The 19,266-nt window shown below is 44.6% G+C and overlaps 1 protein-coding gene across 2 annotated transcripts; it reads right to left on the bottom strand.

Annotated features, from left to right (window-relative positions):
* Positions 1-300: 300 nt before the first annotated feature.
* On the bottom strand, positions 301-18,731 carry mta2 (metastasis associated 1 family, member 2). 2 transcript variants are annotated; one of them, XM_083694341.1, is made up of 20 exons: positions 18,666-18,731; positions 18,321-18,493; positions 13,287-13,354; positions 12,805-12,822; positions 12,496-12,589; positions 8,990-9,107; positions 8,578-8,641; positions 8,251-8,368; positions 7,330-7,432; positions 6,815-6,914; positions 6,429-6,617; positions 6,089-6,163; positions 5,876-5,934; positions 5,321-5,421; positions 5,052-5,191; positions 4,707-4,935; positions 3,587-3,676; positions 3,369-3,487; positions 2,801-2,943; positions 301-2,595 (listed from the first exon to the last, which is right to left on the bottom strand). In XM_083694341.1, exons 2-20 carry the CDS (start codon positions 18,346-18,348, stop codon positions 2,442-2,444), a joined length of 2,010 nt encoding a protein of 669 aa, XP_083550467.1. In that variant the 5' UTR covers positions 18,349-18,493; positions 18,666-18,731; the 3' UTR covers positions 301-2,441. The 2 variants fall into 2 exon arrangements, with proteins under 2 accessions (XP_083550467.1, XP_083550468.1); XM_083694342.1 differs by lacking the exons at positions 12,805-12,822; positions 18,666-18,731 and having other exon boundaries at positions 18,321-18,659.
* Between the last annotated feature and the right edge of the window lie 535 nt (positions 18,732-19,266).

Below are 19,266 nucleotides of genomic sequence, written 5' to 3'. Positions count from 1 at the left end.
TGATCAATTTAGAATTTGTCACTGATATAATACGATTAATTATTTAAATCAGAGAGGGACATTCATTTGGGTGAGAAAGTCCTACCTCAATGTTTAGGATCCGCCATTAGTTACCGTGTAGGCCTATTAGGCCAAAACTGAAGTCAGAGCTTGTGAGTCAAGTATAGGAAAATCTCGATCTCTTGTCTTCCTTACAATTCAAGTTATAATTGAAAGCTACATAAAAGACAGAAATTTAATCAAGCACATGAATTTCATTCACATTCAGAAAATACACACAAGAAAAACAGAATATATGCGACCACGAAGAAAAAAAAATCTTTATTTCTTTTCTTATCAAGATACATTAAAGGATACAGAGACATTGGAATAAAAAACACTTGAGAAAAAAAGTTTAATTGTAGCATAATTCTTTCTCCAACATACAAAATTCTAACCCCTCTCCCTCAGATCTAACCCCCCCCTCCCCCTCCCCCTCCCAAACCCACCCCATGAAGGAGAGCAATGTTCACATGTACAGTATTTTAACCCTCTCCACAATATGGAGTAATTACAAGCTTTAGATTTTATATAAAAAACACTGAAGTTTTCAATAGGCCAGTTTGTTTTTCTCAGATTAGTATTTGCTATGCATTTAACACTTCAATTTGTTTTAGAAACATTACAAAAGCCCACATTGGGACCAAACTTGCTTATAAATCCATCATGTAACCCATTTCTGGCTGTAATAATTCACAATGCCTGAGGGAGAATGAGGAATTATAAATATCCAATTAAGCATCGATTTAATCTACTCACCCTTTCAGAACACAAAAAGGGAAAAATAAAGATTCAAACCAAATCAACCCACAAGTAGACATAACTGGAGAGTCCTCTCTCACACATCATCATCATCATTATTATCATCACCATCCTCCTCATCAAAAACATGACTTAAGCACCCAAGTCAATACATATTGCTGCTTTAGTAACGACATTATCTGACAACTAGCCCGTAACGTAATTTGCCAGTTTCATCCAAACCAAAAGCCAAACAGTCAATTGTCAAAAATGCTGTGGCCTAATCTAGGATGGATCTAAAAGTATTGGTATGGGTGTCAACATGCACAGAGGACATCTTAGAATGGAGTTTTACACCTATGTTTTTATGGCTTTGTTTTGGTAGGTTCTCTAAAACAGCCCAGCTTTCACACAATAAGGGCCTCAAAGCCAACAGTATTTATTCTGAATGTCTCATACCACAGTAACCCATTATCAATATCAATACCCACAACTGATTGGATTTCTTCCAAACCAACACATGATGATCTCCTCTACCCTGTTTACCTACATACCCTTTCATAAACCATCCTCTCCTCTACCATTGTGTTGATGATACAAGACCGTTATACTTGAGCTGTAGCTCTCAGGTCAAAAACAAAATGCACCCCCTATAAGTCTTAGGGGAAGGCTTACAGAGGTTTGAGTCTCTCTCTTTCTCTCTCTCTCTCTCTCTCGGTAGAAATGGCTGTAAAAGTGTGGCAATCAAGTGATGGGAAACAAGACAACTCCAAGTGATTGCGACAACAATCAACTAGTAAACAGAGCTTGACAAACAGTACTGCGACACCTAGTACGTTGGGAGAGGGGGGTCATCATAGGTATGTGTCCACTATCAAGCCCTCTCAACAATGATTATCAATGGGCTTGCAGAGACAGGGGTGGGGGTGGGGGGGGTGACCTGTTCTCATTTCAGTGTGCGAGGGTGGGATCTTAACAAATAAGATTGCTTGGAGTAACTTGACAAGTACGCTTTACAGATGGATCACACAAAGAACTTTGCTGCAACCTCCCAGACATATGATGGAACATGTGAGTGAAGTCTTCATCAAAATAGACCTTTCCAGGAAAAGAGAGACATGCTAAAAAAATTCCCTGCCTCATATAGCCCTCCCACACCCATCCACCCACTCCCCCCATCCCCAAACGGGTGTCACCCTTCAAATGCTGCAAATATTTACACAAATAAGACAGACCTGGAGGAAAAAATAAAGTGTGCTTTTTATCACCATTATTTCAGGATGAGAAATATTTTGATTTAAATTACACAGTTAAAAATATTTGCCAATAAAAAAGGGGAGCAAAATAATTAAGCAAAAAGCCGGAATAAAATACAACAAAACCCAAAGCCTGGTGCGTGTATGGGTGTGTGTGTGTGTGTGTGTGTGTTTGTGTGTGTGTAATGAAGGTGTTGGTGTGAGTACTCATTGTAATACATACACTCAAGTGGGTGCATGCGTTTGAGGTGAGCACATCGGCTTTTGGGAGGTAACAAAGACAAAAAGAAAAAAAAATACAACAAGAGAAAAGACTACTGGTATGGCGTGCGCTGCCTAGCAGGTGATGCGTGTGAGTGCCCCCCTGTGTCCCAACGAGGGGACGGCCAGCGTGTGGCCCCCCTCTTAGTCCTCCAGGATGATGGGCTCACTGGTGCTGGAGGGCAGGATGGGCACAGCCAGGGGCCTTGGGGGCAGAGGCAGCTTGACCCTGACGGGGAGGTGGGGTTTCCTGGCCGCCCGCCTCATCTCAGACTGGGTGAGGTGTTTCCTCAGGGCCCTGGAACAGACACACAACACAGACAAAACATGATTGATTTGCATCAGCTATAGAATTTTGAAATACTGTGTTGTTTCAAAACAAGTATATTAGAATTATGTATGCTAGCCTTATAGCTAACATCAACACCTGATTAATTACGGCATAGTATCCTCCCATGTTGACTGCTTTTAAAAAACTCCAGTTCTCTGAGAGGAGGACATACCTGGTGTCTTTAGTGGCTACAAACACCACAGGGTTGGGTGCATCTCCCTGATTGACTTTCTGCCGCTTGATGACTGACTGGGAGGTGGTCCTCATGCCCGATGTGAACGGCCTCCCATTGGTGGAGAACGGTAGCCCTGCAGCCTGTAACCAATGTCAGAGAGAGAGAAAAAGGTGAGGGTGGGTAGTGTGGCTGTAGGGTAACTCTGAGAAGGCTGTGTTGGCCCACTTGGCCCAAGATGTGGTGATGTAGCATTGCACAGTGGAAGTGGAAGGAAAGAGACAGATGGTCAGCAGAGCACACACTGACAAAGAGGAACAATCAGTGTCAGTCTGTCCCTCTCTGCTGTCCTAGTTGACAGACACAACCAGGATTACAGGGAATAACTGAATATCTAACACCTATAAGGTTGAACTGACACGTTCTGTGCTCCAATTCATTACCCTTCTGCCTCCGGGGTTAGTGTAAGCATGGACATTTAGTTTCTTACAACAGTCTGTTCCTTTCTGATCCCAGGGGGAAAGTGAACAAATGTACTCATATTACAGGGAGAAGGCGGGGTACTCACGCTGTCAAAGGGCCTCTTCCCTAGCAGGCTGGAGCCCCCGCGGGGCACGTTGGCCTGGTTGCGGTTGATAGGGGTGGGGGCACCTCTGGGAGCCTTCAGCTTGAGCGGAGCCTGGATGGCTAGGGAAAGACGGACCAAATCAGCTGCTTGAACACAACTCAGCATTGTATTTCAATCAAGATAATAAAATATTGAAACCTAAAACAGTGAAATCATACCCAGTTCCTTCACTATAGTGACCAGGGACGGTCGAGGAATAGGTCGGTTCTTTATAGGGGCCTTCGTAGCCTTAGGGAGCCTGATCATACCTGAGGTGGGGAAGAAAGAGGAGGACAAGCATTATGCAATTCATACATGCAAGTCACTCAATTCAACTCAATCAAATGAGGTTGAGGTCTCCCACTACTGATGAATGAAAACACTCCTGAACTTCATAGGTCATGGGCTGCATCAGAGATTCCTCTAACCTTATATAATAACTTTGAGCTGTTATTGTCATACTTCTTACAGTCACACATTTGATGGGCCTACTTGTCCCGATCACACCTTATTCAGAGTAGAGGCATAGACCTAGGAGGGCAATTTCTCTTCTCGTGTCCTAGATCCTAGGGCAATTGTCCCATCCAATACCTCTGAAATTCAAAACCCTCACTACCGTCTCGATGAAAATGCATCACATCATTCTGTAATCCATAGGTTGCATTATCAATGCACCTCTCGCGTTATTCATTTTATTATTATTTATTTTTTAAAATATGTTTTTAGGGCATTTCTGTTTTATTGGGATAGAGACAGTAGAGATTGACAGGAAGGATGGGTGAGAGAGGAGGGATGGCATGCAAGACGTGTCGAGGGTCAAAATCGAACCAGGAACCTGGCCACTAAGCGCCCCCCTCGCGCCATTCATTTTAAAACACAGCTAAAACATTTACACCGCTTCGAAGCAGCGTCGTGTCAATGGTTGCCCATGAAAGCTTCGGTAGAGAGAATGTGTGATGAATGCAACAAAGGCTTTGAGAGTAAATAGGTGTTTTTCTTTTTTTTTTTTTTTTAAAACACCAGTTGGTCCCCATTAAATACCTTGATATTTAAACAATTCTCTCTTCATCATGAGCTGATCTGCTATACTCCCCCTCACTCCCCCTCACTCTAGTCCCACCTGCTCGCTCTCTTTATCCCTTGACGCCCTTCTCAGATTTATTATTGTCATTGCACATGGCATGTAAACCTACCCCGCGCCTATTCAAGGGGAATGGGAAGGGGTAGGGGAAACGCTGCTGCACACCTTGACAACCAGATTTGAAAACCTCTGTAGAGTGAGCGGGTGTATGTACTCACACTCAGCCTTGACAGCGTTGGCGTTGATGGAGGCGTAGGGGCGGCGGGCTGCCCTCCTGGGCTGCAGAATGTCCTGGCAGACGCGGCGAGCGATGCGGGTTAGCTTGGTGGTCTGCAGGATGAAGGTCTGCCGGTTCTTGGCCAGGAGCTTGGCACGCCCCTCGCTCCTGGTGAATGGGGACAGGCCCTGCACCTCCTGACGGGTCATGTGACCACGAGGGGTCGATTCCTGAACAGGGGGAGGAGGGAGAGGACGGTCAATGGTTGTGAGAGGAGACTTCATGTTTTAATTATGGACCACGTTGTGAGGGTTTTGGGTAAGCAGGTTGATGAAATCAGACGTACTGAGCCAGATCTTGCGGCACCCTCTAGCTGTGTGGGGGTCTTCAAGCCACCATACTTCTTCCAGTAGATCCAGCAGGAGGCGCACAGCCGGCACTGCATGTTGGGAGGGCCCCATGCGTACCACTGAGCAGACTGGGCAGCTGGAACAGAGAAGGTATACGTTAGCCCATTAGCAATAAAACCTTTCAAAATCACACATATACATGCATGCACTGATCAGTACAATAAACAGACAGAGGGATGGACAGACAGACCACACAAGTACTCACTATGGCAACTCTCGCAGCTCAGTCCTTTCTGAAAACCGGCAGCCCCGTTCATACCAGGCTTGTTACCAGGGGCCATGATCTGGTTGGGGTTGGGTTTGGTGCTGGAGGGGAGAGAGAGAGGGAGAGAGTCATTATATTTTTATATATATATACTAACAAAGGAATGATTCACTGCATGCATGCATTAGCTCAATTCCCTCCAAAAACAGATTTATGCCCAAACATGCTGGCTATGCTTGCTATGCTATGCGTGAACTGGCTCTGCATTTTTATATATATATATATATATATATATATATATATATATATATATATATATAATAAGTGCATTATCATCAGGGTCTCAACACCATATAAACAAAACACATTACATTAATAAATGCATATACATAGGGTCTACAGAAACATTGACAGTGAGAATAGAGAAAGGCAGCAGGGAGGGGGAGTTGCTACAGGCAATGATATACAGATTTAACAAGGTGGGTCTTGAGGTAAACAGTTGCAGCGGTAATGATGTGGACGGTGTCGAGCCTTGCTGTTCAGACTCATACTCACTAGGTGGGGATGTACACCTGCTTCAGCTTGCTGTCAGCCTCTGCTGCCTTTAGTCGTTTCTGAAAGAATCAATAATCAAATTAACTAAGTCAATGAAAGGATCTGTTTATGGACAAAGCTGTCTACTAGTCATACATTGGTAAAGCCATTAAAACCACTGCATACCATCTCATTCTTTGAAAGCAGGTCTATATGTGACAATGGTGTGATTACCTGCTGGATGTAGCGGTCAGTAGTCTTCCACATGTAGTAAAACTGAACCACACTGGCTAAAGACTTCCATGGTAACTGTATGCAACAAAGCAAAACATATTGTACAGATCAGAATAACCCTCAACAACAACAACAACATGTAGTTGTACTAGAAGGGTATGGTTAGAAGCACAATCCACACAGAACAGGCACATTCATTCGTGTCAACTGAACACCTTTCAGGATGATTGTGTTTGTGCTTTGTCCTGTTGTTGCTACATGGGACAGAGGACATACAAATTGTGCCTTTAATGCAGATACTTTCTTACATCAAAGACGAGAAGGACATCGAGTCACTCACAAAGTCCTGGCGGATGTCATTGAAGTCTTTGCCGTACTTCTCCAGGGCCTCCTCAAACAACATGGCCTCGGAGGCGCTCCACTCCTCCATCTCGTCCCGGCAAAGCACGGGTCCTCCCTGGGGTACCAGTGTGGACATAGCCTTGGCCAGGTCATAGCCGTTTTTCTGCAGAGTGTCCATGGCATGGAACTACAGAGAGGGGGAGAAGTTAGAAATGGCAGACATTGTGATACAGATTAAAAAGTTAAATTATACCATACTTACTGCAGACATGTGTACATGCACCAATCACCACAACCAGGTCGATGTACGTTGGTATAATGAGAGTTGTCGATCACTGCTTGTCTTTATTGTTGTGTATGCTTCAGAGCGTGTGTGTGTCTTACCAGTGTGATGTCTCTAGAGGCGGCAGCAGCACTCATGTGCAGGCTGGGCTGGCGGATAGAGCTGCTGCAGTCTAGAGCTCGGGCAAACGTCCCCACAGCACTGCAACACACAATCATCACTATCATCAAACCAATTAAAACACACAGATCATTATACCATCCTTTCCTACACATGTACCAGGAAACATTACCATGTGGCTGATGTAGAAAGGTGAAGTTCCACCAGGTGGCCACTAGATGGCGCTTCAACTTGCAACTAACAAAGGAATGATTCACTGCATGCATACATTAGCTCAATTCCCTCCAAAAACAGACTTATGCCCAAACATGCTGTGTGAACTGGCTCTGCATGCTACTAGACCACTTAACTGGAGAAGTCCAGGAGGGAAGCATTTAAACTCCAAACTCATGACCCACCCTCCCTGAAAACATCAGGACCTCCATGGCAACAGGACAGAGTTCTGATCAAATTAAAGCAACCATAACCAGGGGGGGGGGGGGTGTAGGACACTCACCGTGCCACCACCAGAAACTGGTCAATCTGGGGGTCTTTGAGTTGGTTGTCAGGGTCCCACACCTTGGTCTCCAGTTTCTCCTGAATGCGGGTGTCTGATTCAACTGGGAGGAAAAGAACAGAGATCAGTCATCATCATCATCATGTTTTATGGCAATGATTATAAAGCTTTTTGGGCCATGTAGAATGTTCTTGTGAACCCTTGGATATACAAAGTGGTAAACTTTGCCACAGCCAGGTCTTCAGCTGTAGCGTGGTAGGAATTGGTTGTAGCCAGCCAGGTCTATGCTACATTTCTAACAAGTGAGAGACACAGGAGAGGAGAGGTGGTCGCGGAAAAAGTATAAGAGGGAGAAGGAGATAAGAGGGTGGAGAGAGGGGGGGGGGAGAAGAAGGTGAAAGGTGGGAGTGAGAGAGGGACGATGGGTAAAAAGAGAGAACAGCCTGTGCAGGCAGTCCTTCTGACTCATCTTCAGTGGTCTCCAGAGGATGTGCTGCCTGACCAGATTGAACCAGTATGTCACCAACACACAGGGGCTAAAACGCTCTCGACAAATGTCAGGCCAGTCTGTGAACATTAACGTTTACAGTAGGGATAAGGACACTTCACATGAGCACTGAATCTTACTGCTCCCTGCTACCAGGACATGAGGACCTATACAGATCTGTCTGTATGTCCATCTCATGCTTCCATACAATCCTGTCATTTAGACATGTGACATCAAGCTTTGTAACAGAAGGGTGACTCCAGCAGACTCCATTTTGGATGGGGGGGGGGGGGGGGGGGCGCACTGCTACATGACCTCTGAGGGGTACAATCAGTGTGTAGTCAAGAGAGTACTATCAGGCAAAGGCTAAAATATTCATTTGAAAGGTCAAAGTTCATCCAACCCTGGCACCCAGCCCCCCCACCCCTGATCACCTTCCGCTAACTTGTCTGGAATCTCGGCCTGGTACTTGGAGCCCACCCGGATCTCGCCTTGGTCGGCCAGAAGGGTCTTCTGCACTGGGTCAAACACCAGGGAATAGAAGAAACAGTCCTGGGGACAACAGAGAAAACACCAGCGTTGGGACAGAGCTAGAGGATCCACATTCTCAGTCAACAGTTGTTTGCCTTATTGTAACATAGCCGATAGTGCTGCTTGCATGAGAATAATGAAATAGAGCATGCCTTTCTTAAGGTAAGGCAGGGTCACTAACTGATGAATAGTGATGCTTGAATGTGAGTCAGGTGACTGGAGTAGCTTACCTCTTTCTCTAGGTAGCCGGCTAGAACATCCGTTTCATTTAGGAGTGTGACGTTACATTTCCCTCTGCGGAGAAGGTGGGGTGGGGGGGGGGGGGTCAAAGGAGGCATAATGACAGGCATTCAAGTCAACATGGAATCCTGCAACACACTGCCAAATGCTCTCAAGGATCTTCAATCAATCTGAACTTGCACTGTACAACCTCTTGTATCAGAGTATGAGATGTGCTGATGGGTTGTGCTGAGGGGACAGTTTTACCACATGGGTGGCTTAATGGCTGTGAATGGCCATACTGAGGATACTGTGCATGTGCCTGTCGGGATTGAAATGGTTAAATGGCACCCTTGTTTGTAGCAACTGCTGTACAGTGGCGGCATGCCCCAGGAGAAGCGCACACACACACACTACACTTACCGTATGTGAGTTGCAGGTAGAGACTCAAACTGTCGAGAGAGGAACAATTCTCTATGCTTCAACTGGTGTTTCTGTTGTTCAGACACTGCAGGCTGCTTGGACTCCTCCTCAAAGTCTCCTATCAGACACAAATATATATTTATATATATATTATTATATGTATATATACACACACATACACAGACGCACGCACACCAAATATATGGGCTCTAAAATCAGGGACTACTCAATCACAAATTTCACAATTCACATCCTTTCCAAGTAAAGCATAGCCATTAACCATCCCTATAGCCATAAAAACAATATCTGAGTGAAAGGGGCTAGAGGCTACTATCTACTTTTAAGTTTATCTGCCAGTACTGCATGTTCTGTGACCTCGGACTGTGTAACCACTACAAGACTGTGAATAGAATTTCCTTTTTGGAGGACAACAAACTATACTACTCAAGAGGATAACCTACTATAGCCAAGCATTGGAGTCAATGAAAACATGATTGAATATTCTGGCCTAAACACCCTGAAACAAGCCCTTGCTGATATAGAAACCCATTATTTTCCCCACACTTAGACATCATAATGAGCCTGGATCCATATATTCAGCCACTAGATTGCGCATTCCTAATTTCAAGCGGGTGAATAATTTGAGAGAGGTGGAAGGGATTGAGCAGTGAGAGCTGGGCAGGATTATCACTCGATCTCCATGGACTCCGCCCCTGCACTCAGCCACAGGAAACCCTGTCAGGGTAGGGGACGGGACCTCAGGCCACACCCCTTTCTGTTAACCCCTCCTGCCACCCCTCAACCCCCCTCCCCCTCCAGCCTCAACCCCCTCCCTCCCTCTCCCCCTCCCTCCCCTTGTCCGGCTAGTCCCTGCCAGACTAAGTAGGAAACCCTGTGCACCAAACCTGAGGCGCCCATCCCCCCATCATGTATCCCCCCCACACACACGCACATAAAAAAGAAAGCATATACACACACACACACACGCACACACACACACGCGCAGTGGTGCTCAAACACACCGCACACTCCTCTCTCTCTCTCTCTCTCTCTCTCCACACACACACACACACACACACACTTTCTTCCCTGACAAAGACACAAGGCAAGTCAGAGTTAACCCCTTGCGTGCTGTGGCCCTGTGGGACACATCAAGGGCCTTTTGTTCTGAGCAGCGTGCCTGGGCCGGAGGATAAGCAGATAGGGGAGAGCTGCACTCAGACGAGGAGGGGGTGGTGTGGGGGGAAGGGGGCTGGTTGGGGGTCTGGAAGAAAGGGGGGGGGACGACGACGACGACTGGTGGAGAAAGAGACTGGGAGAGAAGCCCAGGTCTTCTATAACAGGACACTGCCAAAGCGGTGGCTCGTGCTGCTGAGCGGGAGAGAGGCGTTTAGGGAGCAAGAGCCAAACGGAGAGAGATGGCGTAGTAGTGACAGTTCTGTAGCATAATGTAGCAGCAGACACGGGGGGGGGGGGGGGGGGGGGGGGGCAGTAGACAAGAGTAGACTAGTCTGGCGGCCAGACTAGACCAGACCAGGTCCCAGAGGTGACTGGTCTGGACAGGGCAGTTCAGATTACTCTGCCCAGTTGTGGCCATTTGGAATAGAACCTCAGCCTCTCTAGCCAGTTAAAAGGGCTCTGTGTTTCTCCACTGACCCCCAGGGAGGGCAGAATACCTACACACAGGGACTACTAACGCTTACGCAGCGTTGTGACATAACAACCCCACTAGCAGGGGCTCTAGGGCAGGAGGGAGGAGATCTCAACCACCCACCCAGCTCCCTCTGACCAGGCCTGTTCTGCCTACCTCCCTCCCACTGGGGTTCCTCTGCCCCGTACCACCATAGGAAGGCTCCATGCTCAGAATCAACAAGGGATATCTATCAAAGAATCAAAATCCTTACATGTAAAACACTCACTTTCTTGTCAAAAAAATCATGCGTCAACTAACATACATGTAGAACAGGCCTCGATACTCAAGATTCTATAAAATGCATTCCAGGCGGCAGCATTAACATCCATTTTGAGGTGTGTATCTTGAATGTCTTTGTCTGGAGCACTGCAGCCCGGAGCAGGGGGGTGGAGTGGGAGGGTGGGGGGACTGATGAATGAATCTGATCAGGGCTCTCAGTTGTCTGTGTGTCATTAGCACCACCTCACTACCTCAAACACCCGCTCCCCCCCTCTGATCAGTGGGCGGCCAGCCACACAACTGGATGCGCAAGACATTAAGGGACTCCCAGAGGACAATGTTCAGTGGAGGCTCTGCATAACTGCACTACTCTGGGCACTCAGTTGAATGGGCACCCCATTTCACAGATTGTCACCACAACTCAACAGCAAGTTAGTGGTCTTTGTTGCCTAAATAGCCATGAAATATACAAATATTTTTGGAAATAAGCAAGAAAATAGCCTTATCGGACCAGGAATTAATAGTCCAATTTATGAACTTCCTACAACGTCCATAGTGCTTTGTGCCTACCAGCCAGCAACGCAGGGTTGTCTAAGTGAAGATGCAAGTTAGTAAACACAAGCGATACGTCATTCAGGGTGCCTCAAACTAGTGATAACGAGCTTTTGATCTACACAATGTATTTGGAAGCTGTTTTCACATGCTCACACGTTCGTAAAGTAATCTGGACAACTATTTTGAGACAATTTCTTTTTTTTTTACTGTCCCCTTCACAGTAAGGTGTGTAAAATATAATTTATTCCAATATTATGGAACTGTGTAGCTAGCTATATAGCTAGGCAGCTATTGCTAAGTTTTAATAACAGCACATTGAACGGGCTGCATTCAATGACAGTGTATGCCCCCCCCCCCATGCATATCAGCAATCTAGCTACATAACATAGTTGTTGGGAGCTCTCATACTTTCTAAAGTAAACAGTAAACAATAGCCAAGTGTGCACTGTGGTTTATCAATTCAGCCTACATGCATCCTCAAGTAATCAGTAATCTGTATTTTCCAATGCTATTGGAAAGTGCAGCACCGCCAACTGATAATCAATTTAATTCTTTTTCGTATTTACCTTGGCATAGATCAAATTAATGTCAGGGTAAACGCTTTGTCAAATCCAAAAAACTGATGGGTGTTCTATTCTTATAAGACAATAGAGTACAATAAGTAAAATAGATAAAAAGAAGGAAAGACATGTGCAACCTACTCACCCTTACCTGTATAGTAGACATCCAGCACTTAGGCATTTACCAAATGAATGTGTCATGATGAACTGTCATATTATCAATAGGTACAATTTCAATATAAAATAAAGTATGTGACCACCAAATGATGGCATAACTACACTTTAATTTGGAAAAGGTATATCAATATCATTACATTCAAAAACATGTTTTTTTTGTGAATTAATCATTTAGACTGATCAATAATATAATCTACAGATTAATCGATAACAAAACAATTGTTAGTTGCCCTAGTATGTAGACATTATTGAGCAGTGGAGATGTGTTGTTGGGGTACAGGGGTAAGACAGCCGTCACTCACTTGCGTTGCTGTCAGCCAGAGTGTTGAGGTTGCCCGAGATGTCCCGCCTCCTGAACAGACACACCACCTTGGCTTCTACGTTCCCATTGGCTGTCTGAGAGAGACATGTGACAAAAGCGGTAAATTACAGAGGGTGGAACTTCCAATAGCAACCATTTCACAATATTCTCTAAAGGGCATGCCACATTCATAGATTTTCCATCTATGAATGGATTTTGGCCATTTTGAATTGAATTAGAAGTATGAAATGTATGCTAGAACTTAAACTGGGGCTGAAAAGACGATGGGAGTTGAGAGAACCTTCATTACCATTGGATTAACCATGATCTGAAGAGAGAGAAAGCAGAAATCACAAACTGAGGCCTTCTCTTTTAGCTGCTCCATGTATTCACACTCATATAAATCTATTCACTCTCATCTACTCCCATTAGCACTCAGAAATATGGGAGTCCTCCTGGTGCTTACCACAACCCCTTCAATTTAAGAGTGTTACATAAATGAGCTTAATCCTTTGACTGGCGAACAAGCCTGTGTCATACACTGCTGCGTTATGTAAGTGGGTCTTGCACCAGCATCTTGTCACAGGCCGTGGCTAAACGCACCGTGCCCCAGGAAGACTAAAGGGAAGTGGGCTAGAGCTAGAGACAGAACCTGGGATAGGTGTCGTCATCATCCTAGGGTAGGAATGGCAGAACTGCTAGCAGGTCAGCCATGATAAATGTACAATAGGCTGACAGTGTCAGCGTGTTTTATGTGAACATATTAAATCAGGTTAGATGAAAAGGACCAACCTTGTTGAGCTCTTCTATTCTGCGAATCAGGTATGGGTTGCTGGAGGAATTCTCGAAGTACACGTAATCTGGAAGGGAAAGAGGAAAATACAAATAAAACAAATTGTCAACTTTGGGGAGGGTGACTTTGAACATGACCTCTTTTGTTATCATAAAGCATGTTCAAAGGAATATCTTTGGCCAATTTGTGTGCAGTTTTACAGTTTTTGGTGGAGTCTTTGCACACAGTCACTTATTGATATGACCAAGACCCACTAAGAGCAGTTATGACATCAATCACTGCTCAAGCTTTCATTCAGCAAAATCAATCCAGCAAAAACCATACAGGTGCTTTGTGGAGAGAGCTAATAACTTGTCCTGCACAACATGTCCTCCTGTGTGTGAATGCCATTTCAAAGACAAGTGAGCCAATATTCATTTAGAAAACTCATTGGCATACAATAGACTACCAAAACATAACTCCTATTAACTTCACTCATACCTCATGATTCAGTGACGACATTTTGGCTGCTTTGCTTGTTGTGTTAGGCCTACTCAAATGTGACAGATGAGATTTCACGTCAGTCCACTAACATCTCTGGGCCTTTACCTACACTGTCGTTGTCTACAGAGATGGCTCTTCCATAGCCTATTGAAACCCTGGGTGCAGTAGTGACCACACAAGCTCTCTAAAGTGTGTACTGTCATTCACTAGGTAGAATGGGTTTAATTTTGAACGTTGTAGAACATAAGTGTTTCTGTTGTTGTGGCAGATTTTCGCATAACTCAACTCTCATTTCACCTTTTCAACAGAGTTAATTCAACAAAAGACGACAGAGAGAAAAAAAAACAGGATTTAAAAGCCTTTCTCTCTACTTAGGCCTACGCAATAATATCGCAATATCAACCATTACCCTAAACTACAACATCTTTTTTTTTCTAGCAGTAAGAGATTAGATGAGATTTTTGGCATAATGTGCGATCGAAATATTCATTACCAGTCAAGTGGAAGGCAACCCAAATGTGTTTTAGGGGTCATTTGCAGGTCATAGAAAAGGCTGCAGGGCCTTCGGCATATCCCTTAACTACATGACTGTCAGATGAATAACCATTAACTCACTGTACATCCAGATTCATCTACAAACACAGGGAAATAATCTGATGGCATCTTTAACTGGTGCTCACTGTCTAGTGCTCATCAATGACAGGCAGAAAACAAACAGAAAAACATGGGAGGAAGGGGTCTGTGATTCAATCTATGCTGTGTCAGTTTGTATCTGATCTCCTACACTCAGGGACACCAACTTTCAGATGGACATCAACATCGGCTTACATCACCATCAGGGGAGGCTGGTCGAAGTCGAAATCAGAGGACAGGCTCATTGTCATGCATGGAATGAAATGAGAAATTCCATTCGATGCACGACAATGAGCCCGTCCTCCGATTTCTACCTCCACCAGTCTCCACTGATCACCATGCGTCATCATATCTATAGGGGGGAACACATTGGAAACACAGAGCTCATCTCTTGCTCTACTTAGCCCGGGGAGAAGCATTATGCAGTAGGTTAAAACTCCCTGTGGATGACAGAGGAGAAATGCTCCGCTGTCGTTATGTAACGCCAATGGGATGGGAATCGCACTTTCATCTGTTTGACATGTCTCTGGCTCAGGAGAAAAGAGAGGTATCCGCATGGTCATCCTCTTCTCTTATTTTTTCTTTTGCCTCCCTCCCTCTCTCTCCATGTTTATCTATGTTCTCGAGTGTTGCCCAGTGGGACAAATTAAAACATGGAGCCTCTTCCACACTATGAGGATGCCAGGATCAGCGAGAGACGGACAGAAAGCGGGCTAAAGCTGTGCCTCGCAGATCAATGGTCCAGGGACAGGTCTTTTATAGGGATCACAGCCTGCCCTTCCAAAAAGGCACCTCAGACAACACATGTTTGTCAGAATTAACTAGGCTTTGATTTCCAAGGTTCAATTTGTCCCTATTTCAATATCAATTGTTCAATGAATTAAATGGGGGAAAAAAATATCTGCTTGTTGTCAACATGCAGCATGAGTGGTTGTGGCGCAGTAAGTGTGCTAGGTACTTGGCGGTGAAACCTGAATTAAGGAAATGGAGGGAGAGCCCTTTGAGTAATCTCAGTAGAGATAATCATCCGATCCTACAGTACATGCAAGATAACTTATGGTGCCTTGTAATTACTTATGAAGCTGCTATACACCCATGTAACACAATGCATAGGCCAGGTCTGACAATCGAAAGTAGGCCTAAGATCTAGCTTCATCACCAGTCTACAATCTACTGTACAAAACTCACATAGGACCTGCACATGCACAGCTTACAACAACCAAGACCATATCTGATTCTCTCAGCCTCATAACTGCATTAGCCATTTCACATTAATGATGCATTCTCCAGCATGACCAGTGGCATTGATTCACTCCATGAGCCCAATCTGAAATATACATCACTACCGTATGAAGGGTGTCGATTGAGTCCTCTGGCTATAAAATGAGGCCTAGCCTAGACTACGCCATTCAAATTAGCTAATGGAGCTAAACAGTTCAGAGTGATGGTTTGGGGTCTTTTGCAAGGTATGTCACCCTAAATCCACCAAGACCACACTATCCCTTTTCAGAGGAAGTCCAGTACAAAATTGCAAACTGAGATGTGGGATCCACACTAATAACTGCCTCAGGGAACCAATATATTGCAAAAACCTCTAATAGCCAAATTAATCAATCAATAGAAAAAAATGTACATTTAATTTCCAAACAGTTAAGACATGTCATTTTGTGTAATTTCCCTACTGAGCAGGAGTAGGAAGAGCAAACACAGTAGGTAGCTGTCTGGCAGTGATAGAATCATTCCAGACAATATTGAGTGAAGTCACATGAGAAGCCTACATCTTTTCAAGGACTCTTCAGCCAGAAGAAGAGTGTGCTCTAATATCACTACACTACTGTTAGGAAAGACATCAGACGTGGCTGAACAGCACCCATCTAGTTCTACAGTCAAATACACCACAAACAAGTTTCTTGCAACTCCACACTACACCAGAGCCCTGGATGGATTCAACCCCACTCTTTCAATAATCTAGTCACATTCTGATGTTATGGTTCGCCTTGATTCTTGGCAAAGAAAAATACTGCAGGCAGTGGTGGAACAATAGACTTAGGCTAATGGTTGGCTTGTGTCCCTCTCAGGAAAGTTTCCCCAGGGGGGCGATGGATCACGGGTTAATAATAAGTATTTTGTTGCACAAGGTGTTGGGAGGCAGTGTTGAGGGTACTGATGTGGGGCCAGGCCTAGTCGACATGCCGGCGGACACCATCTGCAGCGCCATGCTACAGGCACTGTCTCAAGGCCAAGATGACTGAGGGAAGTCGAGGGGGCAGGTGGCAGTATAGCAATTAAATGGCTGATACTGAACTTGCCCTACAAACATTAAGCACCTGAAACATTGTCAATCAAAGCTGGTGGCATGAGACATCAACGTGCTGATGTGGATAAACACAGTTGCACTGGTGGAAAGATAACACATCCTCACTAAAGCAAGCATGTCCTCCCGACTGTTGCATCTAGTGTGTTTGCCACTGAAAACACACCATCAACATGTCGGACTTGTCAACATCAGCCAGCCAAACAAGATTCCAATACCCCATATCTATATCTGGGGGCTGTCTATAATTAATTCTTAATTTACAACATGATTTCAGTGCAACATTGTAACTACTGCCAAATGTAACACTTTGCACTCATTACAAAGGATGCTGAAATGTTCACCTAGTGCTGTAACCACAACAACGCACCTAATAATACATTTTCAGATGCCAGGGGTTAATAAATAATATCAATCTATGCTGATGGTTCATGCAATACAACTCAGATAAAAAAAATACTGTTAAGACGTCATTACCTACCATTATGGTTTTATCAGTAATGTTTCAATCCAAGGATTGTATGTTGTGGACACTAAATTGCACAACACTTGTTTAGCTACAGAAAAAAAGGCAGCATCTTTGACACTGCAATGTTTAATCACAGTGACCTAAATACAGCAGTTCTTCTGGATCCTTACACAATGATAAAATAGCCAGGGTGTCTCTGACTGTATTTTCACTGGCTGATCATCCAAAAACATTGACTCCACCAATGCAGAAACATGTGAAACAATTACAACAATGTAACAACAAAGACGGGAGGTTTATGACGAGCCTTCACCACAACCATTAGCCTATCATTTGACATCAAAATACAGCTACCAGGACCCCGGGGATTGAAGTGGAATGAGTGGGGAAATCCTACCGGCTTAGCTGGCCATCTTGCAACCTAACGCGCACGTTTACCGGCTTTTTACATGCACATGAGTTGTGGTTAGACTCCAAATGTTTCATTTACACGGCAAACAATACACAACTAGGGTTTAGTACTAATGCCATATGATTTTGCTGCATGTCATAACTTGTGTAGAATAGTTGGAAGTCTGAATGTTGTTTTCAACCAGGCAACTGCTTCTCACTCAAATTTAAATTTAGCTACGATTGCTAAGCTAACTAGCGAGCCAGCTAACTTGCTAAATGAGTTGTAATAATATTAGCCATGGGGGGGCGAGTTTGCTAGCTAGCTTAGCTATTGGTGCAAGTCAAGTGACAAGATGGTAGTAAACAAATAAACCATGTGTTGGTGGAACTTCATGATACTAAAGTCAACTTGTATCAACTTACTATAACAAACGTGGTGTGCTATGAAACACTACATCAACAAACCATCTATGATTACAAGTCGACAATCTAAAGTCGTTAAAATAATGACGGCTAGCTGGCTACGTTACCTACCTAGCGTCTAGCATTAACCGGCTAGCGTTAGCAAGGGACGCGTTCTATTTTGACATTCATTGAACTAGCCAGCCTGCTAACAAGCTAGCTAGACATGCTAGTTAGCCAGCCATCGCGGAAATAGCATGCAGAAATCGACGAGCTAGGCTAACTTAGCTGGCTAACAATCACGTTGGGGGGTTCTTCAAAATATAAAATAGGACTTACCTCCAACTCGGTACATGTTGGCCGCCATTCTCTCGTAACCCTCAACAAACACTGTCCCCAGGGATTCCCCCTCTTGCGTAAAAAATGTCGATCTGGAGCTATTTTATCCCTGCATTTATTGTAGACCTCCCCAGCCGTGAAACAAAGCCGGGACCCGGCACAGTAGCGAAGCTCTGGCGGGTAAAAAGTTTAAAGTTTCCGTTACAATGTTTCAGAGGTACCCAAAATTGCGTCTTTGTTTCAGTCCGATAACGACCTCCCTCTCCCTCTTCCTCACTCACTCACTCACGCATTCACACTTGCAGGCATGCACACACAGCCCTTGATAGCTAGCCTGTCTCTTACTCCACTCTTCCTCCCATCCTCCGCTCCCAGCTTCATCCTCCTCTTCTTCACCTCCGCTCAGTTCACACACAGCACACACACACATACAAACTGCCCCCCTCCCCCTCGTTCGCAGACGTCATCTTCGGAAACTGACGGAACACTCCGGCAACGCCACACACGTACACACACACACACACACACACGAACCAGAACCATGTTTTTGTATTTAAAAAATACATACATACAAAAAACATATACATTAGAATATCCATGTCAAGTTCTATTTAATAAACACGCACAGACGTGCACGGACAAATAGCCTACATACACAATGTATTTTGGATTTTTTTTTTAAGAAAAAGACTACTGCTCCAAACCAGAAGAAGCCAATGATTCATAGTTTGTCTCACCTCAAACCTGACAATAGATTAAGTGCCTAGTGCAGTAGCCCACACATAGCGGTTTGGCAGGGGCCGTTAAGCTTTCCATCTCTCAAGAGCAGTACAATATTTTACACATAGCCCCTGCTTTACAGTCAAATAGGCACAATGTTATACACACTATCTTGTTAGATAATTGATTGCCGTATCAATAATTGGCAAGAAAAGAGTGCAGGAGA

The sequence above is a fragment of the Argentina silus genome, assembly GCF_951799395.1.
Source record: "Argentina silus genome assembly, chromosome: 1".
Classification (NCBI taxonomy): domain Eukaryota; kingdom Metazoa; phylum Chordata; class Actinopteri; order Argentiniformes; family Argentinidae; genus Argentina; species Argentina silus.
The sequence above is the reverse complement of the archived record's forward strand: the minus strand, read 5'-3'. Positions and strand labels throughout refer to the sequence as shown.